This window comes from Caretta caretta, chromosome 1 (genome assembly GCF_965140235.1).
Source record: "Caretta caretta isolate rCarCar2 chromosome 1, rCarCar1.hap1, whole genome shotgun sequence".
In the NCBI taxonomy this organism is placed as follows: domain Eukaryota; kingdom Metazoa; phylum Chordata; order Testudines; family Cheloniidae; genus Caretta; species Caretta caretta.
The window spans coordinates 100,275,553-100,301,748 of NC_134206.1; the positions used below are offsets into that span (position 1 = coordinate 100,275,553).

The 26,196-nt window shown below is 44.8% G+C and overlaps 1 protein-coding gene across 1 annotated transcript in view; it reads left to right on the forward strand.

Moving 5' to 3' along the window:
* Positions 1-1,703: 1,703 nt before the first annotated feature.
* The window catches only part of UBAC2 (UBA domain containing 2), a 168,416-nt gene continuing 143,923 nt past the window's right edge, over positions 1,704-26,196 (forward strand). Inside the window, exon 1 of the mRNA XM_048854132.2 lies at positions 1,704-2,081. Within this exon, the coding sequence (XP_048710089.1) occupies positions 2,051-2,081 (31 nt within the window). The 5' untranslated portion in view covers positions 1,704-2,050. The remainder of the gene's footprint in view (positions 2,082-26,196) is intronic.

Here is a 26,196-nt window from a genome sequence, read left to right on the forward strand (position 1 = left end):
TTTAATAAGATTCATCTTGAGAATGACAGAATTAAAGAAAATATTTTCTTGTAGAATGTGCATCAAGGATGAAGCATTATAATGGAAAGCCCAAACCCATATATTAATAATCTGGTCCTTTATGGGTGCAGTGAAATAATCTCAAAATTTCAAAAATCTATTTTTTTCTGTATTTTTTCAGGTCTGTGAGTACTAATCTGCATAATTCTCAGGCAGATGTAAAGGTTAAGTAATTCTTCATGAACCCTCCTGTTTCATGTACCATGTGCTGGGTAATGACAAGAGAAAGTTCCATGCTTGTAAAAGGAAACTGGCTCTATATTAAGAGAACTATTTGCAGAGATGCTGCAACCACAGCTAATGTTTCAGCCATGTGCATACAGAATGAAGTCCTGGTACCTCCTCCAAACTTTTTTGTTCTGCACCTTGTACTCCTCCTTCCAAGCTCCATGCAGATTGCTACAATTTTTATATTGCAAATCAGAAGAACTGAAAAAAATAGTTGAAACAGCCATTAATTCAGTTTAGGGCTATATTTAGTCTGCTTTGGGGATCAAAAAGAATCCCCTGTACCAAAGATACTAAGCTGTAAAAATACAATTCTGCTGAAATCAAACAATTTCTTAGATATACTTCTTAGTTCCAGTACATTCAGCAACAAAACAAATAAGGACAACAGCATTTTCCAGTTTATTTAGCAAACAACTTCACCAGATTATTTGTGTCCATTAAGGAAGTAACAGATCTGGCTTGGTGTGTCAGCCTCTATCAACAACAACAAATTTCTACTTATGCCTGTATTATCATCTTTGTCCTCTCATTTTTCAAAGCTAACTATGAAACACTTTTTCTCACTTACTTACCATACTATGAAAAGGCTATCAAGGCTGATAGGCGAAATATTTGACTTATCTGTTGATTACAATGGGAAGCATGAACACCAGAACATAACTCAGTGTGTTTGATGACAGGGAACAGGACTTTTGTACAATTCTACTTTGCTGTCAGCAAACTAAAACAGGGAAGATATCTGGGCATACCGCATAAAGTCCAGCATTCAAATGTGCATGTGCATGTTTGCAATTACAGACAACTATCCACTGTTTATTTATTGAAGTGATAAAGCAAGTAGTTTTATTAAGTATTTTCTATTTATTAGAGGCATTTGAATGGGGAACTGATTTTTAAAAATCAAATTTTATATTATGTGGTAAATTACAAAGGGTATTATTGCATCCTTCATTTTTTCGTTTATGAAAAGCCCAAGGATGAAGTTAGCAGGGCGGCACCATGAACAATTTACTTCCTCTTTTGAAGTACCACAAACTAGGCTCTTACCAACCACTGTCTTTTTAAGTTTAAAAGAGGCCTATTCCATATGTAAATATCTTTCCAACTTCAGGCTCTGATCCTGTGAGAACTTAATTTGACTTCAGTAGGGCTAGTCATAGTGCATTAAGTTAAGCACCTGTGTAGCCTTTGCAGGAGGGGGCCTTCGTCCGTGCACACTTCTGTTGTCTAATACATTAAGTACAGTTACAGCCAGCTTGCCGGAGCCTCTAAAAGCCGCCGCCCCCCGCTCAAAGCAAGGGTGCCTACGGCAGGGGCAGCAGCGGGGAACTCGTCCCCCTCGGGGAGTGGCTGGGCGTTGGGTCCGCACAGCGCAGGGGAAGGTCACAGACCCAACGGTTAGTAAGGCGGGGAAGTTGCCCCAGGGCAGGGGCAATTCAGGAGCGTAACCCCAGTGCGCGGGCCGGGGAGCAGGGCGAGATCGGCGGCAGCTGGAGCGACGGCGGCTCCCGCCCTCTCCGCCTCAGGCGGCCTGCGGGGAGGCGGCGGGACCGGAAGAGGGCGCCGGGGATTCACGGACGGCCCGGTTTGGCCCATCCCGGCCGCCTTACAGCTCGTCCCCGGGACCCGCCGAGCCGCCTCCTCGGGCTGGCTCCGACCTTCTGGGGCTTCTCGGGAGACTCCCCGGCGGGCTGGGCCGGTCGCCGTCGTCGCCGCTGCCCCCCCTCCTTCTTCTCCTCCCGCCTCCAACCCCGGGACCATGTTCCCCAGCACCGGCTCCAACGGGCTGTGTAAGTATCGGGAGCCCCTGGCCCGAGGGGCGGTTGCTCGGGTAGTGTCCGCGTTCCGGGGGGGAGGGGAGGCGCCGCGAGCCCCGGCCCCCAGGAGACCCCCCCCCTCCCCTCCAGGCACCCCCGGGCAGGCGGGAGCTTCTGGGGCGTCTAGAGAAGGCGCCTCCGCTTGGGGGCCTTTCCGCTCCGCTCTGCGTCTTGTCCCTGCCGTGGGCACTGGAGCCGGGTTTCACTCTGTGTGCGCGGTCACCCGTGGTTCCCCTCGCAGCACCAGCAGGAACAGCCTCCTCTCTCCTCCCCGCAGAGATGCTGCTTTGAAAGCGGAGCAGTTTGCTTTAATTGTCCTAATCTAGTTCTCCGTTTCCCCCTCCCCCCCTCCTTCCTCTTACTGAAGTTAATTGTGTGTTACCCACCATCTGTATCACAATAACGCCTATGCTAGGAAAACTAGCTCCCTTCTAGTATTGACGTGATCTTAAAACACTGGGTGACCCATGGCTTAGCCTGGATCTATATATGCCAGACAAGCTGGTTATAGACTACTTTTGCAGCCACATTTCAGCTTCATGTAAAGGGACTCTCAACTTACAAAAAACAAAAAAAACCCACACTTCTTTCTGCAAATAAAGTAACTTACTGTTGTTCAGAGTTGACAAGGAGCTGACTGAGGAGATATCTGAGCCATTAGCAATTATCTTTGAAAAGTCATGGAAGACAGGAGAGATTCCAGAAAATGTATATAGTGCCCATCTATAAAAAGGGAAATAAGGACAACCCCGGGGGAATTACAGACCAGTCAGCTTAACGTCAGTACCCGGAAAGATAATGGAACAAATAATTAAGTAATCAATTTGCAAACACCTAGAAGATAATAAGGTGATAAATAACAGTGAGCATGGATTTGTCAAGAACAAATCATGTCAAACTAACCTGATAGCTTTCTTTGATAGGGTAACAAGCATTGTGGATAGTGGGGAAGTGGTAGATGTGGTATATCTTGATTTTAGTAAGGCTTTTTATACTGTCTCGCATGACCGTCTCATAAACAAACTAGTAAAATACAACCTAGATGGAGCTACTGTAAGGTGGGTGCATAACTGGTTGGAAAATTGTTCCCAGAGAGTAGTTATCAGTGGTTCACAGTCATGATGGAAGGGCCTAAGGAGTGGGGTCCCGCAGGGATTGATTCTGGGTCTGGTTCTGATCAATATCTTCATCATGATTTAGATAGTGTCATAGTATACTTATAAAGTTTGCAGATGATACCAAGCTGGGAGGGGTTGCAAGTGCTTTGGAGGATAGGATTTAAAATTCAAAATGATCTGGACAAACTGGAGAAATGGTCTGAAGTAAATAAGATGAAATTTAATAAGGAAAAATGCAAAGTACTCCACTTAGGAAGGAACAGTCAGTTGCCACACATACGAAATGGGAAATGACTGCCTAGGAAGGAGTACTGTTGAAAGGGATCTGGGGGTCCTAGTGGATCACAAGCTAAATATGAGTCAACAGTGTAACGCTGTTGCAAAAAAAGCAAACATCATTCTGGGATGTATTAGCAGGAGTATTGTAAGCAAGCCACAAGAAGTAATTCTTCCACTCTACTCCACACTGATTAGGCCTCAGCTGAAGTATTTTGTCCAGTTCTGGGCGCCACATTTCAGGAAAGATGTGGACAAATTGAAGAAAGTCCAGAGAAGATCAATAAAAATTATTAAAGGTCTAGAGAACATGACCCGTGATGGAAGATTGAAAAAACTGGGTTTGTTTGGTCTGGAGAAGAGAAGACTGAGAGGGCACATGATAACAGTTTTCAAGTACATAAAAGGTTGTTATAAGGAAGAGGGAGAAAAATTGTTCTTCTTAACCACCCTGACAGGAAGTTTTTCCTCAGGTCCAACCTAAACCGCCCTTGCTGCAATTTAAGCCCATTGCTTCTTGTTCTGACCTCGGAGGTTAAGCACTGGAATAAATTGCCTAGGGAGGCTGTGAAATCTCCATCACTGGGGATTTTTAAGAGCAGGTTGGACAAATACCTGTCAGGGATGGTCTAGATCAGAGGAGAGCAATCTTTTTGCCTTGAGGGCTACATCAGGTTTGCGAAACTGTATGGAGGGCTGGGTAGGGACAGATGTGCCTCCCCAAACAGCCTGACCCCTGCCCCCTATCCATCCCCTCCCACTTCCCTGTCCCCTGACTGACCCCCCCCAGAACCCCTGACCCATCTGACCCCCCCTGCTCCTTGTCCCCTGACCACCCCCTCCTGGGACCCCCTATCTGCCCCCTGGGACTCCGCCCCCTATCCAACCCTCCCTGTCCCCTGACTGCCCCAACCCCCGTCCACACCCCTGCCCCCTGACAGTCCCCCCGCCCCGGGGACTCCCACACCTATCCAACTGTTCCCTGTCCCAACTTCCCCCCGGGACCTTTTGCCCCTTATCCAACGCCCCCCCCCGCCCCCTTACCATCCTGCTCAGAGCAGCAGGAGCTTGTAGCCCTGCCGGAGCCAGCCATGCCACCTGCGCTGCCCAGCAGGAGCGGCAGGCCAGAGCGCTGGTGGCATGGTGGCATCGCTGTGGGGGAGGGGCCGGGGGCTAGCCTCCTCAGCCGGGAGCTCAGGGGCTCGGCAGGCCAGTCCTGCAGGCCATAGTTGGCCACCTCTGGTCTAGATAATACTTAGTCCAGCCTTGAGTGCAGGGGACAGGACTAGATGACCTCTCAAGGTCCCTTCCGGTTCTATGATTCTGTGAAATTAGAGGGGGCAGGTCTCTCAGTTTCAGTGTGCATTTGACTGCACTTTGTACAATTGGTTCCACAGTTTCCTCCTGTGAAATATCAGCTATTTCCGACCTTGCAACTGACTGTACATGGGTTCAGGAGTCCACCAATAAAGAGTCTGTTGCCCTGACTAGGCAAGTTCCCCTCTTGTTTGTGTGGGTCTTTCATGTAATAAGGAATAGAAAAATATTTTTGAAAATAGGAAAATGTTATAAAAACTAGTGTAATTTAGGCATAAATGTAGTCTTTAACTTTTTAAAAGTGACTAGATGTCAAGTTGATGTTAGAGAGACAAGGTGGATGAGGTAATATCTCTTATGGGATCAGCTTCTGTTGGTGAGAGAGACAAGCTTACAAACTTACACAGAGCTTTTCTTGAAAGTCTCACCAACAGAAGCTGGTCCAAGAAAAGATACTGTCTCACCCACCTTGTCTCTCTTAATATTTTGGCACCAAAATTGCCACAACACCACGTCAAGTTGATGTGTTATTTTAAACAAGCTCAGAGAAGATGTACGTTACAAAAAATTAACTGTGTTTAAAATGACAGTAAAGAGTTCAATTAGCTGACACAATGTGGATTATGACATTACACTCAATGTAGACCAGAGCAAATTATGGTCAGGACTGTGTCATCTAACTGACACTCAACCCTGTTAAATGATACACAAGTTTTTTAATGAAGACAAGCCCTTAGTGTGAGCAGATAAGTATTGCAGTTTATTCGAAATACAGAATATCTAGGCTCAGTAAACTGGCACTGCAGGGTGTGGGGGAATTTTTCCCCCCGATGATTCTCTTACTGCTTTACTTATTGAAAAAATTGAAGTTGCAAATCACAGATGGAGGGCAGACAAGGAGAGCCTTCACATGTACTTGTGTGTATGCACGTGTGTGTGTATGCACATACACATATGCATACAAAGAAGGTATGTGTGTATATATATGCACACACACATTTTATGTACTTCCTAATCTGAGTTAAATTAAGAGCAGTAGTATGCAATACGTTTTTCTTAGATGGTGCACGTTAGGCTATTGATTTAGGGCTGGTCTACACTTAAAAATTTTGCTGGCATAGTTGGTTAGGAGTGTGAAAGAAATCACACTTCTAACTGACATAGCTATGCTAGCAAAAGCCCTAGTATAGATGCAGTTTATACTGTCAAAGAAAAGGTTTTAGTCATTTATTTTATGTAATTTTGAGGGCATAGCAAAACAACTCTTTTGTTGTTACAAGCTGAGTCTCCTCTAGAAATCTTTGCCAGTATAGCTTTCTACAGTAGACAAGGCTTTACAAAAAACTATTTAGTGCTTGTGATTGGTGATGTTCTTGCCTTTGTCACAACAATATAAGGTTAAATTTCTGTTTGAAATCGTCTAAAGCAAAAAATAGTTATCTTTAACCAATACTGCAATGCTGAAGTTTTTAATGCACAGCTATTAGTTATCTGATGAAGTAAAAACATTTTTAAAGAGCACATTAGAAGTGCATCTGCTAGTGAAAACACTCATATGGGTGAATAACTTTAAACCCGATGAATAAAATTCCTTCTGACTTTCAAAAGCTAAGATAATCTTGGACTGAGAATATGTTAGACTCAGAACTAACTTTCTGGGAAAGTAGCAAGTGAATGAAAACAGGGGGTTATAATGAAAAGACATTCTGAACCAAATATAGAATGTTATGCCTATGACACTATTCACATATTAAAGGCAAATCCACATTACAAATTCTCTCAGTTTAGGAATGTGGTAGTTCCCTAATGTTTTGGAGTTGCCTGTGTAGATGAGACTAAACCATGTATTACTATTTTATCAAATTATGTTATCACATTTATCTTTTTATGGCCATGCATACAATTGAGATTTTTAGAGAAAAAAATTCACATCATTGACATCTCTAGTGCAGTAAAGGTATAGACACAGTGGTAAAAATGTCAGGAGCTGCTGGAGCCTTCTCTAGTTTAGAGTTATCAATGGTGAGAATTTTTTTTTTTAATTCCAAGTGTACGCATGGCATAAAAAGACTAGGGTTCTAACAGTTTGGTAACATGGCTGTTTGTTTGGTCTAGATCAGGGATTGGCAACCTTTAGCACACGGCCCATCAGGAAAATCCTCTGGCGGGCCGGGACGGTTTGTTTACCTGCAGCGACCGCAGGTTCGGCCAATCGCAGCTCCCGTTGACTGCAGTTTGCTGTTCCAGCACATCCCTCTGCCCATGCTGCTTCCCACAGCCCCCATTGACCTGGAACGGCGAATTGTGGACAGCAGGAGCTGCAATCGGCCAATCCTGCGGACGCTGCAGGTAAACAAACCATCACAGCCCGCCAGTGGATTTCCCTAATGGGCCATGTGCCAAAGGTTGCCGATTCCTGATCTAGAGAACCTATTATACCAGTTCTTTCCAATCTATTTTCTTGTGTCAATAGGAGTCTAGAAAATGTTCTAAGAACCACACTGTAAGGTTCTGGCCATTCCCCACAAAGGACCCACTGCTACACCCAAAGTCTTTTCCAGGCACTTCATTTCTCAAATGTAGGTAAAACCCCTCACATGAGCCAGCAATGCCCCTCTGCTATGTACATTGGCCAAACCAGACAGTCTCTACACAAAAGAATAAATGGACACAAATCAGACTTCAAGAATTATAACATTCAAAAACGAGTCGGAGAACCCTTCAACCTCCCTGGACACTCAATTACAGACCTAAGTCTCAATTATTCAACAAAAAAACTTCAAAAACAGACTCCAATGAGAAACAGCAGAACTGGAATTAATCTGCAAACTCGACACCATTAAATTAGGCTTGAATAAAGTCTGGGAGTGGATGAGTCATTACAGTAAATAAAAACTATTTCCCCATACTAATTTTCCCCCTACTGTTACTCACACCTTCTTGTCAACTGTTTGAAACGGGCCATCCTTATTATCACTACAAAAGTTTTTTTTTTCTCCTGCTGATAATAGCCCACCTTAATCGATTGGTCTCGTTAAGAGTTGGTATGGCAACCCCCATTTTTCATGTTGTCTGTAATATATAATGTCTTCCTACTCCTACTATATTTTCCACTGCATGCTTCTGATGAAGTGGGCTTTAGCCCATAAAAGTTTATGCTCAAATAAATTTGTTAGTCTCTAAGGTGCCACAAGTCCTCCTTTTCTTTCTGCTGATACAGACTAACACGGCGACCGCTCTGAAACCTCACAAACACAGTTCCTCAGCCCCCTTGGGGCTGTAGTTCTTACGGGATTTTCCCTTTTGCTTCTCTCAATTCCTTCTGCTTTGGGGCCTATTACAGGATTCCCCCATAGTGTGTTAACTGAGAAACATTGCCTCCCAGTGCTCACTCCCTGGAGATCCTGTTCTTCCAACAGGTTCCCAGGCCCCCCATCTGTGGGGACTTCCAGCTTCTTCTGCTCCTGTTCCCACTACCCAGGCCTCCTGACTTCTAACCTGTCTCCCTATTTCCAGGGAGCAAGTAGTGAGAGCCCCTTGTCTACTCCCTCTGACCCTTTCCTGACTGACTGTCAGGCATGATTTGCCCAGGTGCCTTCTCTTATAGTCCAACCGGGGCAAGTGGGAGAGTCAGCTGACCAGTCTGAAAGGGGCCAGTGTCATACTCAAATGACACACTCAAATATAGTGTTGGCTCATTCACATGTTCTTTTAAATCATGTTAGAATCTGTATAAATAATATATAATGTAATGATTTAATAATTATTTGAAATATGTTTCAAATATGTTCCCCCTGTAAATCTAAGTGGTTGCTCTGTGCTACAATTTTTTTATTCATTTCTGCGATAGTGACAGGAAGATAATCAATGACTCTTGCTAGAGGTAATTAGCGCTTATGAATTGATTACTTTAAACTGTTCTCTCATCTACAACATTAGATAACTGAGTGATTCCTTTTAGATTAAAACACTAATGTGCATGTTCCTTGTATTTTAAATCCTTTCTTTTTCCTTAACTAATTTAGAGTAAAACAGAATAAATAACCGGAGACTGCATTTATAAGGCTGTAATTCCAGCCATGATATCTGTAGACAACATATAACATGGGTGAAGTAGCTTATGTAAAGCTCTAAAGTGAAAATACAGCCCAAGAATTCTCGACCCTCTTATTTTTACATAATGTGTAGATTAAAGTTTTTAATCCATGCCTTATTCAGGCTTACTTTTGACCTTTATCTTAATAGTGCCTCTTTTTTTCCCCATCCCTCCCACCCTTGTCCCTCCAAGTTCACATGCTGCAGCCTCTGCATTCTCTAGCAGCAGTGTTTGATAACTAAATATCAGACAAAATTGTGCTGTAAATCACAGGGAGAGCATGAAGGGAATTAGATTTTTAGAAAGTAGCATGCTAAAAAAAGTAATTTTTTTCCCAACATAAGCCCTGGTCATATAGAATAACGTAATCACAATATCAAACTTTTAATGAAAGGAAAAGAGTTGTTACGGAAAACCATCAAATGTGGTGGAATGGAGAAATTAATATCCATTTAAAACAAATGAAGATTACATTCATATGTCTGTCTAAGTTCATTGTTTTAAATCTAAATTGAAGACTTGCCCTGTGGATTGTTGATTATCTGTGCTTTAAGGAGGATGCTTGATCTTTGTATTTATTCCTATCATTTTAAATGTTCATGGGAATGGCACTCATAAATAGTTCTTATTTATATTGAATTTCACATCCCAAAGCCTCTGGGTGCCTAACAAAATGTAATTTAAAAATAATAAAATTCAAATAAAACATAACAAAGTAAATGCTCTATTAAAAGTTAAACTACTAATGGACACTCCAAATATTTATTCAGTCATGAAGAAGAGGAGATAATGATGAGTTTGAATTTGAATTGGCAGTTGCTGCTGGACTGTAAGCTGCCCACATGCTTTTTCCAAGTAAGCTTGGGATGTAGATTCTATAGGTTTTCTTGGTGATATGAAAGGAAAAGCAGTTAAAATTTGGGAGTATCTGTTGCTGAGAGCATTACGAAAGTCTCAGACATTTCTGGTGGGTAAACTGAAGAGCTTGGGATATTCTATCTACTACCCAAGATCCATAAACCTGGAAATCCTGGGCGCCCCATCGTCTCAGGCATTGGCACCCTGACAGCAGGATTGTCTGGCTATATAGACTCCCTCCCCAGGCCCTACGCTACCAGCACTCCCAGCTACCTTGGAGACACCACTGACTTCCTGAGGAAACTACAATCCATCGGTGATCTTCCTGATAACACCATCCTGGCCACTATGGATGTAGAAGCCCTCTACACCAACATTCCACACAAAGATGGACTACAAGCTGTCAAGAACAGTATCCCTGATAATGTCACGGCTAACCTGGTGGCTGAACTTTGTGACTTTGTCCTTACCCATAACTATTTTACATTTGGGGACAATGTATACCTTCAGATCAGTGGCACTGCTATGGGTACCCGCATGGCCCCACAGTATGCCAACATTTTTATGGCTGACTTAGAACAACGCTTCCTCAGCTCTCGTCCCTTAACGCCCCTACTCTACTTGCACTATATTGATGACATCTTCATCATCTGGACCCATGGAAAAGAAGCCCTTGAGGAATTCCACCATGATTTCAACAATTTCCATCCCACCATCAACCTCAGCCTGGTCCAGTCCACACAAGAGATCCACTTCCTGGACACTACAGTGCTAATAAACGATGATCACGTAAACACCACCCTATACCAGAAACCTACTGACCGCTATTCCTACCTACATGTCTCCAGCTTTCACCCTGACCACACCACACGATCCATCGTCTACCGCCAAGCTCTACAATACAACTGCATTTGCTCCAACCCCTCAGACAGAGACAAACACCTACAAGATCTCTATCAAGCATTCTTACAACTACAATACCCACCTGCGGAAGTGAAGAAAAAGATTGATAGAGCCAGAAGAGTTCCCAGAAGTCACCTACGACAGGACAGGCCTAACAAAGAAAATAACAGAACGCCACTAGCCGTCACCTTCAGCCCCCAACTAAAACCCCTCCAACGCATTATTAAGGATCTACAACCTATCCTGAAGGATGACCCAACACTCTCACAAATCTTGGGAGACAGGCCAGTCCTTGCCCACAGACAGCCCCCCAACCTGAAGCAAATACTCACCAGCAACCACATACCAACACAACAGAACCACTAACCCAGGAACCTATCCTTGCAACAAAGCCTGTTGCCAACTGTGTCCACATATCTATTCAGGGGACACCATCACAGGGCCTAATCACATCAGCCACACTATCAGAGGCTCGTTCACCTGCACGTCCACCAATGTGATATATGCCATCATGTGCCAGCAATGCCCCTCTGCAATGTACATTGGTCAAACTGGATAGTCTCTACGTAAAAGAATAAATGGGCACAAATCAGATATCAAGAATTATAACATTCATAAACCAGTCGGAGAACACTTCAATCTCTCTGGTCACGCGATTACAGACATGAAAGTTGCGATATTACAACAAAAAAACTTCAAATACAGACTCCAGCGAGAAACTGTTGAATTGGAATTCATTTGCAAATTGGATACAATTAACTTAGGCTTGAATAGAGACTGGGAGTGGTTAAGTCATTATGCAAGGTAACCTATTTCCCCTTGTTTTTTCCTACCCCCCCCCCGCCCCTTCCTCAGACGTTCTTGTTAAACCCTGGATTTGTGCTGGAAATGGCCCACCTTGATTATCATACACATTGTAAGGAGAGTGGTCACTTTAGATAAGCTATTACCAGCAGGAGAGTGGGGTGGGGGGAGGTATTTTTTCATGCTTTGTGTGTATAAAAGATCTTCTACACTTTCCACAGTATGCATCCGATGAAGTGAGCTGTAGCTCACGAAAGCTTATGCTCAAATAAATTGGTTAGTCTCTAAGGTGCCACAAGTACTCCTTTTCTTTTTGAAGAGCTTGAGTACATTTCCTAAAAGAGATCAGTTGATTCCATCCCTAAGAAGCGTTCAGTTGTTTAATTTACCTTGACTGCCAGGTACTGAGAGGTTGCATTTTCAAATATCTAGACCAGAAGTAGTGTAAGGTAAGGAAATGGTGATTGTAGGTCTACCTGAACTTATTTTGTTACTGTATAATGAGGCAGTTTTTGTCACACTATAGTTCGGTGGAGCCAAGCTTTCTGTGTAAGAGCCATTTTTTCAAGAAATCCATGTGAGTATTGTGATTGTCTTGAAAATGGTTGTGCACCACTGGGGCCTTGGGTAAGGTTAGTGGGTCAAATTTGGGATCATTTGATAAAGGGGTTCCTAAGATCCTAATAGGATCTGTTGCTAAAAGTCTCAGATATTTCTGGTGTTGCCAGATGTTACCATCCTTTGAACCTTTTCCTAAGGGTTCCTACTGGAACATCACCTGCGCTTACCCCCGAGTGAGGCCTGTAGTGCTCTGACATGTATGCTACCAGGCTGCTAAAAATCCCCACAGCAAGAATAGATTGTTGTGCTTTGCTATTTGCACAACACACACCAAGCTGTAGTGTAGTATGCATACTGACAGGCAGTTATGCAAGTAATAAAATCGTCCTAAACCTAAAGCATCAGATTATTGCTTGGTTTAATATTACTTCATATTTTGTTCAGTAGTACCAGGAAGCTAGTGTGGAACATGTTAGACCCCATGTTTCCTGCAGTGTATGCGAATAGTAAGAAAATGATATGTTCTGTGGTTGGAGACAGAGGGGGATGCCTAGATGAGTTTCTGTGTGTTGGCTGACTTTAGCTCTGTTCCATTTTCCATTGAAAAAATTATTTTAAAAACAAAATGCTGTGCCTCCTTCAGCTCCTTACCAATTTAATCCTGCCACTTGGTAGCCTTGGTTGTAGTCTACATCTTTCTAAAGAAGGAACAAATGGGAGGGGACTGGTTCTAAGCTTAGCAGTATCTTTTTAAAAATGGTTAAAAATGATCACCTCTTCAGGAGCCAAATCTGTTGCCTCTGCAGCACTCCCAAGTAGAGCTGGTCAGAAATTTTCCAGTGAAACATAGTATAGTTGGAAAATGCCCATTCGTTATAGTTATGGATACAGTTTTCTCATGGAGGTCACAGATTCCATATCTTTAAGAGATGTCCGCGAGTTCTTCGGTTTGGCTTCAGCCTCAGGAGGCAGGGCAAGGGGAGGGAGTGCCACCTCCACCCTGGGACTCATCTCAGTGGGCCACCCAGCCTGTGGGTCAGTGTCAATGCCTCTTCGTTACACTGTAATACTTTATTGTTAAATTGTTACACATTTTTTGGTCGCCCTGACCATACCCTGTTTTTGTACATTTTTACTATGACTGTTCTGTGAATTTTGCCTAATTTTACTGTCACAAAATTGTATCCAGAGTTGTAGTAAAATGTTTTGCCAGATCTGTTACAAATTTGACAAAACTTTCACAAAATCATAGGCAGGTTTCTGTTGGAAACCTGTCAGTGTTCCAGGGTCCACACCTCCAGGTGGGAGCTGGTAGGGTTAAGGGAGCCTGCCAGCTGTGAAATTGACATTTCTGCCAGGTCCACTTCTGCTATTCAGTGTTTAGCAGCCCTGAAATGGTCAAGAATATCAGTTTTACAATTCATTTCAGGAACAGAATATTTCAGTGTTTCTTAAATGAAAAGTTTGGGGATATCTGGTTTTCCAGGACATTTTTGGTAAATTTGCTTTTGTTCCAAAATTGGAATAAAAGCATATTATTAAATACGGAAATTCCCTGTGAACCAAAATTCCCAAATTTCAGACAGCTCTACTTCCAAGCCCTTCTGACCTGGGGAACACAAGAGCAGGATGTAACCTAGATGTCTGACATGATAGTGCACATGTTAACCATTAGGTCACTATGCTGCTCCCCACATTTACAGTTAATTCACAAACTTTGGCTGAAAAAAACTGTTGCAACTGTGTCACTTCTCACTGTTTGCATTTGCCAACACTATAGTAAATCAGTCATCAAAATATGCTGTAAAGTGGTGACACCAGCAGCACCTGTATTCTTGTAAAAAGAAAAGGAGTACTTGTGGCACCTTAGAAACTAACAAATTTATTTGAGCATAAGCTTTCGTGAGCTACAGCTCACTTCATCAGATGCATGCAGTGGAAAATACAGTGGAGAGATTTTATATACACAGAGAACATGAAACAACGGGTGTTACAATCCACACTGTAACAAGAGTGATCAGGTAAGGTGAGCTATTACCAGCAGGAGAGAAAAAAACCTTTTGCCGTGATAATCAAGGTGGGCCATTTCCAGCAGTTGACGAGAATTCCACTTCTGCAGTCTCTCGTTGGAGTCTGTTTTTGAAGTTTTTTTGTTGAAGAATTACGACTTTTAGGTCTGTAATCAAGTGACCAGAGAGATTGAAGTGTTCTCCAGCTGGTTTTTGAATGTTATAATTCTTGACGTCTGATTTGTGTCCATCGATTCTTTTATGTAGAGACTGTCCAGTTTGGCCAATGTACATGGCAGAGGGGCATTGCTGGCACATGATGGCATATATCACATTGGTAGATGTGCAGGTGAACAAGCCTCTGATAGCGTGGCTGATGTGATTAGGCCCTATGATGGTGTCCCCTGAATAGATATGTGGACACAGTTGGCAACGGGCTTTGTTGCAAGGATAGGTTCCTGGGTTAGTGTTTTTGTTGTGTTGTGTTTGGTTGCTGGTGAGTATTTGCTTCAGGTTGGGGGGCTGTCTGTAAGCAAGGACTGGCCTGTCTCCCAAGATCTGTAAGAGTGATGGGTCGTCCTTCAGGATAGGTTGTAGATCCTTGCTGATGCGCTGGAGAAGTTTTAGTTGGGGGCTGAAGGTGACGGCTAGTGGCTTTCTGTTACTTTCTTTGTTGGCCCTGTCCTGTAGTAGGTAACTTCTGGGTACTCCTCTGGCTCTGTCAGTCTGTTTCTTCACTTCAGCCAGTGGAAATTCTGGAAAGTCATTAGCCATCTCTGAGTAATTTCAGTTCTGAACCGGATCTTGAAGCCATATTCCTGTCTGACTAGTGGAGTATTTCATTGATCCAGTGTGTGTCAACAAAGCTCTCTTACTATTTTTATGAAGGGTAAGGCCCTGATGCTTAGGTTAGTGTAAAATTCAGTGGACTTACGCTGATCTGGAGTTTTTCATCCAGACTTCAGTGCTTCACTGCCTATTCCACAGTTTCTTTTGTTTTTGGCAGAAATGTTTTGATTTATGTCCCTGGTGTGTGTGTGTGTAAATTTTACTCAGAAATGAAATACTTTCAGAGTTTTGTTTTAGGGAGACTAGAAAAGTAGATTCATTCCAAGGAAAACTTTCAGTGGTTTCCCTTTCTTCCACAGTCCTAATGAGAACCCTAAGCATATGGTAGCCAATTATACTTGTGCTGCTTGGGGATAGTTAGAATATCATGGAACTTTTAATGAGTAAAGTGTGATAATTTCTCTGTGATTCATTGTAACTGTGTAAACATTTTTCACAGTTTAAATATAAAAATGGGTAAAAATGACTATTAAAGGCAGTGGAAACTAAATTTTTAAAATTAGTTTCCATTATGACATGGAGACTAGTGGAGTTTCCTATACTGAATTGTATGGTGTGCGACTATCTTCTGGAATAGTAACATGGATGTTTTTTGTGTTGCATTTAAATTACAGTTGGGAGTGGAGAGGAGGGGAACGGAAATTTATCTTTCTGCTTGGAAAAAAAAGTGGGGAAGATGCTCTCTGAAGAGCCCATTCATTTCTGGGAAGCTTATGTTTAGTGATCCTACCAAATATTTGGCTGCAGTTTCTCCTTCATCTCAATGTGTAAGCCGTGACTACAATGCTGCTCTGACCTGATGTTTGAAGGAATTGTCATTTGAGTGGGACTGTGGGAGTGCTATTGTGCTTCAAGACCTCTGAGCATCATCTCTGATGTTTGTAATCCCTTCTGGGCAAAAATGAGTTAGACCAAAGGTTATCCTTGCATCCAGGGGTGGCAGGTTTGTATAATTTTTTGTGGTGCCCAGAACAAGTCTTAAGCCTCCCCCCACCCCAACCTTGTAAGCCAATATATATTTTTTAAAATAGTGTAAAAATGGACTGGAAACAGTAAGCGTTTAACAGTTTCCCTTTATTGCATAATATTACTATCGTAAGAAAAATTTATTTAACTAAGAATATCAAATATAAATTAATACTCTTTTGAATACGGAAAGAACCAAGCACTCTTGGATCAATAACCCTCAAAAGAAAATACTTTCTAAAACTAAAACAAATATAGCCCCTTCTTTTGCGATGTTCTTCAGGAAGCAGCAAACACTTTTTGTTGTTGTTTGGTTCCTGAAATGAAGTCATCCAGGAGACTTGCAATGTCCAATTCAGAGGTAGAGTTCTTATGAATGTGCAGAAATGCCAAGTAATTTAGACGTTCTTGTCACATTGTCGTTCGCAAATAATTTTTCAGTCTGCGTAGGCAACTGAATGATTGCCCAATGGTGCAGGTTGTAGTCAGAATTGTGTAGAATATTTTCAGGAGAATTGTAGCTTCTGACAATATGTCACTCAAGCCTTTGTTTTGTTTCAGAAATTGCTTCACTTTGCTCACCGAATTAAGCTGGCAATTTCTCGATCTGCAAATATCACTCAACATTTCTATTGGGACAATGTCCTATTTCGAGCCATTTGCTGCATCAGTTATATGCTTCTCCAATTTTACTGTGAATATAAAGCTTTCTGTTGAAAACCTCTGTTCAATGACAGCTTTGCAAGCATCAGTGATCCCGACATATATTCGATGAAAGTACTCTTTGGGTCATTGAAGGTGTGAGGGAAGGCTTCCATGGTCGAGCCATCTCAGTGGCTTGCATTTTCTCAGGAGTGTAGGATCATCTAAATAAAGATTTCTTGCCTTCTCTACTGTTGTTTCCCAGAAGCGATTGTATGATTAGTCGGTGCCCATCCCACTCAACACCTCTTGCAACTGGCCAACTTTCTTCATAACACTTGCCAATGACATGTTTGGGCTTTGAATTTTTGCATTAACTTCTTCTACAGGATCCATGGCTTTCACAAGAACTGTTATTGTAAAGTATGTTGATAAAGATTGAAGTTGCTTCGAGAATCCATTACATTTTGATCCAAATTCATCGGAAGAGTAACTGAATTCCTTTAGGCAGTTCATCATGGCCTCATAGTTGTGGAGCAGTGATTTAATGCTACTGATCCTTAGTGTCCATCTTGTTGGGCACAATGGTCATAAAGAAGGCTCCCCTTTGCTGTGAAAGCTGCCATACACTTTGGTGACTCCCTGAAGGCATTGATGAGATCTTTCACCTTCAAAAACATATCATGACATTCTTGAATATTATGCAGGGCATCCTGCGTGGCAAGGTGAAGAGAATGTGCTGTACAGTGCACAAATTCCACTCTCGGCTCTCGATCCTTCACTCTGGCTTGGACCCAAGTAGATTTGCTAGACACATTACTGGCTCTGTTGTAACACTGCCCCAGGCATTCAGAAAGGACAAATCACACCTGAGAAGTGTATCTTCCACAATTTTGAAAAGAGAAGCAGTATCTATTGCAACAGTTTGGTAAAACCCAATAAACTCATAAATCTCCCAGTCTTCACTAGAAAAGAACCTTAAAGAAAAACTTACTTGTTCTTTTCTTGACAAATTGGTAGTCTCATCCATTACAATGGCATAAAACTTTGAAGACTTTATCTTTTGCACAATTCGTCTTAGTGCCATCCTTGCCATCATTTATATTATTTCGTTAATAACCTAATGTGACAGCCACTTGTATTTTGTGCAACTAATCCACTGTCTTAGTTCCTCTGAATCTGTACTGCCTATCAACAAGAGCTGCATCAAATTTGTATCACTCTCATTATGTCCACCTAATACTATTCCTTGTTGAGCTAGGTACTGAACACTGTTCAAAATTTTGTGAAGTGCATTTCTAGCTGATTGTGATTCTTTTCTGTAACTGGCCGACATTAGTGCAGAAACATTTACCTGTGATTGCAGAGCAGAATACTTCATTACTGCTTCCTTGTGACAGCTGGATTTTCGTGTGATGTAAAACCATGCAGTGCGTGTCTCCAATCTTGAAATCCGGATGAAATAAATGGTGGTTCGGCTTTCGTAGAAAATATTAAGATCTTCTTTTCAGAACAGTTTTTGCAGACTAAGCAAAAAGCTCTGTCTAATTTGCTATTGTACTCCAGCCACGTAAATCTTGATAGCCAAGATTGCTGAAAACTCCTTTTCTTATCTTGGAGATTTGCCACATCTTTTTGTATAACTTCAGTTTGAAAGCTGGGTGTTGAGCTCAGGCCATCACTTGATGAATTATCCTTTTCTTCTTTTTCTCTGGGTAACTTTATTAAGAATGTATCCATTGTTGATTACTACTGGTCCTACAAATCAGGAATTTGTTGCTGGGATAAAATGAAGCTAAAATGTGCCGGCACCACAAGATTACAAGGGCCAATTAAATGTGGAAAGTCAGAAGTAGCACTTGCCTGCTTCAATATATTATATTTTGTTCTACCTGTATACAACCAATTATATACTTTAAAGGGTGTAAAATAATGAAGTATTGTGCTAAACACGATCATACCCCAAACTGACCGCCAAATTTAAGTTGTGTGTTTTTTTTCCCCCAGGTGGGAGCTCTGGGGTGGAGCTGGGGATGAGGAGTTCACAGTGCAGAAGGAGGCTCTGGGCTGGGGCTGAGGGTTGGGGTGCAGGGTATGCAGGTTCTGGCTGGAGGTGCAGGCTCTGGGTGGGGCGGGGCTGGGGATGAGGAGCTTGGGGTTTAGACAGGTTGCCCTGGGACTAAGACTAGAGCGGGGGACTCCCCGCAACCCTCTCCCCGCTGTCATCAGCAAGCTCCGGGGGAGGGGCTCCCCTTCCCCACCCCTGGCAGCACACTCACCTTTGTCACTGCACGTGCTCCTAGGGCCCCTCTCAGCTAGGAAGCCCCCTCGCCTCCCCGACGGGTGGGTGCCGGTGGGGAGGGGTGCTGCCCTCATTTGTGGCCTCTGCTGCTACCCCTCACCGTAGCCTCATGGGGGAGGGGACTGCCCCTTGCACAGAGTGGGGAAGGAGCGGTGACTGTGGGCGGGGGAGGTGCAGGGTGTCACAACACTAACCCAAGCTGCAGCTGCTCATGTGCAGGAAGCCCCCTCGTCTCCCCTGTGGTGGGTGAGTGCTGGGGGGTGAAAGAGGGCTGCCATCACATGTGGCCTCCTCCCCTGCTGCAGCCCGCTGCCCCTCATGTAGCCTCACGGGGGATGGGGCTGCCCCTTGACAGTGTGGGGCAAGAGTGGTGACTGTGGGCTGGGCGGGACGGGGGTGGATCACAGGGTCAGACACTCATCGAAGCCCCAGCAGCTGCTCTGGTGAGTGAGGTCCAGATGTCTCCTGGCCAGAAGCGCCCTTGGTGTCACCTCCCGGTGGGTGCCGGGAGAGGGGAGGGCTGCCAATCATGTGTGTGTCTCCTCCCCCTCCTCAGGGGTAGCAGCAGCCAGCTGCCTCAGCCTGCGGCCAGCGCTGCTCGTGTGCTGTAGCCTAGCCTTAGGCAGCAGCAGCCAGCAACGCAGGAGAGAGGGGAGCAGTGAGAAGCGGCAGGGCAGCTGCCTGCTTTCAATCAGGCAGAGATGCTCTGGGACCCCGGGGGAGGGGCACACGGGGGGATGCTCCAGGCAGGGCCGGGGGAGAGATCCGGCTCCAAACATTGGTGGAGCCGGGCCCCTGGGCCCTGAATATTCCTGGAGCCCAGGCACCATGAGCCTATATAACTCACCGCCTCTGCTTGCATCCTGGACTTTCACATGGCATTCCACACACTCTACTTCAAACACTAGCCTTAGGGTATGTCTACACTACGAAATTAAGTCGAATTTATAGAAGTCGGTTTTTTAGAAATCGGTTTTATATATTCGAGTGTGTGTGTCCCCACAGAAAATGCTCTAAGTGCATTAAGTGCATTAACTCGGCGGAGCGCTTCCACAGTACCGAGGCAAGCGTCGACTTCCGGGCGTTCCCACAGTTCCCGCAGTCTCCGCTGCCCATTGGAATTCTGGGTTGAGATCCCAATGCCTGATGGGGCTAAAACATTGTCGCGGGTGGTTCTGGGTACATATCGTCAGCCCCCCGTTCCCTCCCTCCCCCCCCCCCCCCGTGAAAGCAAGGGCAGACAATCATTTCGCGCCTTTTTTCCTGAGTTACCTGTGCAGACGCCATACCACGGCAAGCATGGAGCCCGCTCAGCTCACTTTGGCAATTAGGAGCACATTAACCACCACACGCATTATTCAGCAGTATATGCAGCACCAGAACATGGCAAAGCGATACCGGGCGAGGAGGCGACATCAGCGTCGTCCCGTGAGTGATCAGGACATGGACACAGATTTCTCTGAAAGCATGGGCCCTGCCAATGCATGCATCATGGTGCTAATGGGGCAGGTTCATGCTGTGGAAAGCCGATTCTGGGCTCGGGAAACAAGCACAGACTGGTGGGACCGCATAGTGTTGCAGGTCTGGGACGATTCCCAGTGGCTGCGAAACTTTCGCATGCGTAGGGGCACTTTCATGGAACTTTGTGACTTGCTTTCCCCTGCCCTGAAGCGCATGAATACCAAGATGAGAGCAGCCCTCACAGTTGAGAAGCGAGTGGCGATAGCCCTGTGGAAGCTTGCAACGCTAGACAGCTACCGGTCAGTTGGGAATCAATTTGGAGTGGGCAAATCTACTGTGGGGGCTGCTGTGATGCAAGTAGCCCACGCAATCAAAGATCTGCTGATATCAAGGGTAGTGACCCTGGGAAATGTGCAGGTCATAGTGGATGGCTTTGCTGCAATGGGATTCCCTAACTGTGGTGGGGCTATAGACGGAACCCATATCCCTATATTGGCACCGGAGCACCAAGCCGCCGAGTACATAAACCACAAGGGGTACTTTTCGATAGTGCTGCAAGCTCTGGTGGATCACAAGGGACGTTTCACCAACATCAACGTGGGATGGCCGGGAAAGGTGCATGATGCTCGCATCTTCAGGAACTCTGGTCTGTTTCAAAAGCTGCAGGAAGGGACTTTATTCCCAGACCAGAAAATAACTGTTGGGGATGTTGAAATGCCTATATGTATCCTTGGGGACCCAGCCTACCCCTTAATGCCATGGCTCATGAAGCCATACACAGGCAGCCTGGACAGTGGTCAGGAGCTGTTCAACTACAGGCTGAGCAAGTGCAGAATGGTGGTAGAATGTGCATTTGGACGTTGAAAGGCGCGCTGGCGCAGTTTACTGACTCGCTTAGACCTCAGCGAAACCAATATTCCCACTGTTATTACTGCTTGCTGTGTGCTCCACAATATCTGTGAGAGTAAGGGGGAGACGTTTATGGCGGGGTGGGAGGTTGAGGCAAATCGCCTGGCTGCTGGTTACGCGCAGCCAGACACCAGGGCGGTTAGAAGAGCACAGGAGGGCACGGTACGCATCAGAGAAGCTTTGAAAACCAGTTTCATGACTGGCCAGGCTACGGTGTGAAAGTTCTGTTTGTTTCTCCTTGATGAACCCCCCCGCCCCTTGGTTCACTCTACTTCTCTGTAAGCTAACCACCCTCCCCTCCTCCCTTTAATCATTGCTTGCAGAGCCAATAAAGTCATTGCTGCTTCACAGTCATGCATTCGTTATTCATTCATCACACAAATAGGGGGATGACTACCAAGGTAGCCCAGGAGGGGTGGTGGAGGAGGGAAGGAAAATGCCACACAGCACTTTAAGCACAGCACTTTAAAAGTTTACAACTTTAAAATTTATTGAATGACAGCCTTCTTTTTTTTTGGGCAATCCTCTGTGGTGGAGTGGCTGGTTGGCCGGAGGCCCCCCCACCGCGTTCTTGGGTGTCTGGGTGTGGAGGCTATGGAACTTGGGGAGGAGGGCGGTTGGTTACAGAGGGGCTGCAGTGGCAGTCTGTGCTCCAGCTGCCTTTGCTGCAGCTCAACCATACACTGGAGCATACTGGTTTGGTCCTGCAGCAGCCTCAGCATTGAATCCTGCCTCCTCTCATCACGCTGCCGCCACCTTTGAGCTTCAGCCCTCTCTTCAGCCCTCCACCTCTCCTCCCGGTCATTTTATGCTTTCCTGCACTCTGACATTATTTGCCTCCACGCATTCGTCTGTGCTCTGTCAGTGTGGGAGGACAGCATGAGCTCGGAGAACATTTCATCGCGAGTGCGTTTTTTTTTCTTTCTAAGCTTCACTAGCCTCTGGGAAGGAGAAGATCGTGTGATCATTGAAACACATGCAGCTGGTGGAGAAAAAAAAAGGGACAGCGGTATTTAAAAAGACACATTTTATAAAACAGTGGCTACACTCTTTCAGGGTAAACCTTGCTGTTAACATTACATACATAGCACGTGTGCTTTCGTTACAAGGTCGCATTTTGCCTCCTCCCACCGCGTGAACGGATTTTGGTTGAATGCCAGCAAACATACACTGCAATGCTTTGTTCTACAGAGATTCCCGAGTACGTGTTACTGGCCTGGAGTGGTAAAGTGTCCTACCATGAAGGACGAAATAAGGCTGCCCTCCCCAGAAACCTTTTGCAAAGGCAGAACCGCAAATGCCAGGGCAAAGTAATCCTTTCACATGCTTGCTTTTAAACCATGTATAGCATTTTAAAAGGTACACTCACCAGAGGTCCCTTCTCCGCCTGCTGAGTCCAGGAGGCAGCCTTGGGTGGGTTCGGGGGGTACTGGCTCCAGGTTAGGGTGAGAAACAGTTCCTGGCTGTCGGGAAAACCGGTTTCTCCGCTTGCTTGCTGTGAGCTATCTACAACCTCCTCCTCATCATCTTCTTCGTCCCCAAAACCTACTTCCGTATTGCCTCCATCTCCATTGAAGGAGTCAAACAACACGGCTGGGGGTAGTGGTGACTGAACCCCCTAAAATGGCATGCAGCTCATCATAGAAGCGGCATGTTTGGGGCTCTGACCCAGAGCGGCTGTTTGCCTCTCTGGTTTTCTGGTAGGCTTGCCTCAGCTCCTTCAGTTTCACGCGGCACTGCTTCGGGTCCCTGTTATGGCCTCTGTCCTTCATGCCCTGGGAGATTTTCAGAAAGGTTTTGGCATTTCGAAAACTGGAACGGAGTTCTGATAGCACGGATTCCTCTCCCCAAACAGCGATCAGATCCCGTACCTCCCGTTCGGTCCATGCTGGAGCTCTTTTGCGATTCTGGGACTCCATCATGGTCACCTGTGCTGATGAGCTCTGCATGGTCACCTGCAGCTTGCCACGCTGGCCAAACAGGAAATGAGATTCAAAAGTTCGCGGTTCTTTTCCTGTCTACCTGGCCAGTGCATCTGAGTTGAGAGTGCTGTCCAGAGCGGTCATAATGGAGCACTCTGGGATAGCTCCCGGAGGCCAATACCATCGAATTGTGTCCACAGTACCCCAAATTCGAGCCGGCAACGTCGATTTAAGCGCTAATCCACTTGTCAGGGGTGGAGTAAGGAAATCGATTTTAAGAGCCCTTTAAGTCGAAATAAAGGGCTTCATTGTGTGGACGGGTGCAGGTTTAAATCGAATTAAGGCTGCTAAATTCGACCTAAAGTCCTAGTGTAGACCAGGGCTTAGTGCCATACCTTACTTCTATATTTGGGAGACCTTGAGTCCCAGATGTACTTGTTTATTTAGATGAAATGCTGTGCAGTGTTTCAGAGCCACTGTCTAGAGCAGATTCTTGGGGGGCGGGGGGCATGTTTTTGTTTTGTTTTTACCCTTAAATGCCTTGCTTCACATTTCTTTTTTGTTTAACTTTTACTGGTGGGTTGGAAGAAAAAGTACATGTATTTTCTTAGTAATTGATATTAGTGCTAATTGATGGACTTACTAGCTGAGAGAGTGGTGGCATGCCATAGGAGCAGCAGAATTGAATCATAGACCATGTCTACACTACAAACTTTGGTTGATGGAAGTTACATTGGTGTACAGCTGCTGCTGTTTGTATACCACTCAGGTGCATGCATACTTGGCTGCTTGCATTGGAGCTGTGTGTAATCACCAGGAAAGTTTGTGTGCAAAGTTCAGTGGACCATGGATAGGTATGACAGTGCGCCACATGCCACCATCCAGTGCAATACCTTTTGGGACATTTTTACATTGTTATGTGGGTTAGTAATGACTTGCTCCGGGATCCCTAGGAGCTAAGGGTCAAGTTCTCAGTGTGCAAATTCTTCTGTCACATAATGGAATCCATATTCCATAATTTTCATGCTTTTTTTTTTTTAAATCTCTCAAACCCATGTGGTGCTTTTTGGTCTCTGACAGGGGTATGGTGCTCACATAGCTCTGCGCTACTCAAGAATGCTTCAAATACAAGACGTATGATCCTACAGTATTTGCAGACCTGCAAGAAGTACTGCAACAACTAGTTTCAGAGTAACAGCCGTGTTAGTCTGTATTCGCAAAAAGAAAAGGAGTACTTGTGGCACGTTAGAGACTAACCAATTTATTTGAGCATAAGCTTTCGTGAGCTACAGCTCACTTCATCGGATGCATATTGTGGAAAGTACAGAAGATCTTTTTATACACACAAAGCATGAAAAAATGGGTGTTTACCACTACAAAAGGTTCTCTCTCCCCCCTCCCCACTCTCCTGCTGGTAACAGCTTATCTAAAGTGATCACTCTCCTTACAATGTGTATGATAATCAAGTTGGGCCATTTCCAGCACAAATCCAGGTGGGGAGAAAACCTGGATTTGTGCTGGAAATGGCCCAACTTGATTATCATACACATTGTAAGGAGAGTGATCACTTTAGATAAGCTGTTACCAGCAGGAGAGTGGGGTGGGGGGAGAGAGAACCTTTTGTAGTGGTAAACACCCTTTTTTTCATGCTTTGTGTGTATAAAAAGATCTTCTGTACTTTCCACAGTATGCATCCGATGAAGTGAGCTGTAGCTCACGAAAGCTTATGCTCAAATAAATTGGTTAGTCTCTACCGTGCCACAAGTACTCCTTTTCTTTTTGCAACACCTAGGTTCATGAGCGTTTTTTTGAAGATAGTTTGCTGAGGAACATAGCAAAGAACAATTAAAGAGTGCTAGTGTTTTCAAGGAGCAGTTGCAGATGGTGGAGCACAGCTTCTAGGCTTGAGAAATGAGCACTGGCTAATGGGATCACATTGTAATACAGGTTTGGGATGACACATAGTGGCTTCAGAACTTGCAGATGCGAAAGGCCACATTCCTGAATCTGTGTGACAGGTTTGCTCCAGCCCTCCGGTGCAGGGACATCTGAATGAGAGTTGCACTGACTGTGGAGAGGCAAGTGGCAATAGCAGTTTTGAAGCATGCAATGCCACGTTGCTACCACTCTAATTTTGGAGTTGGAAAATCTACATTGGGTGCTGCTGTCATACAAGCGTGTAGGGCTGCTAATCGTCTCCCGCTATGCAGGACTGTGAGTCTCAGCAGCATGCAGGACATAGTGGACGGATTTGCAGCAGTGGTGTTCCTGAACTGCGGTGGAGCGATAGATGGCACACACATCCTTATTTTGGCATTAGCCCACCTTGCCACAGAGGGGCTACTCTTCTATGGTTATGCAAGCATTTGTGGATCACTGGGGATGCTTAGCCGATAACAATGTGGGCTGATCAGGGAAGACGCATGCCATTCGCACCTTTAAGAGCACAGGACTGTTAGGAAAGCTGAAAGCAGAGACATTCTTTCCTGACCAGCAGATTATCATTGCCAATACTGAAATGACAATAATGATTCTGAGGCATCAAGCGTTATCACTTGTTCCCCAGGCTCAGGAAGCTGGATACTGGCTACCTCGACAGCCCCAAAGAAAGATTCAGCTACTGGCTCAGCAGGTGCAGAATGACAGTTGAATGTGCTTTTGGTAGGCTGAAGGGACACTGGCAGTGCTTACTGACTAGACTGGATTTCACTGAGAAGAACAGCCCAGTGGATTATAGCTGCCTGTTTTGTCTTGCATAATATCTGAGGCAAAGGGGGAAAAGCTGCCACCAGGCTGGAGGGCCGAGGTTGAGCAGCTGTGTGACTTTGAACAGCCAGACACACGTGCTGTTACAAGAGCCCAACATGGAGCTATGTGGTTGAGACAGGCTTTGAAAGAGCATTTTAGCAGTCAGCCACAGTAATGTTCTCTGCTGCTTTGATGGATTTGTTTGTCTTGTGTAATCTACAATATGTGTTTGTTTCAGAGTAGCAGCCATGTTAGTCTGTATCCGCAAAAAGAACAGGAATACTTGTGGCGCCTTAGAGGCTAAATCTAATAAATTTGTTAGTCTCTAAGGTGCCACAAGTACTCCT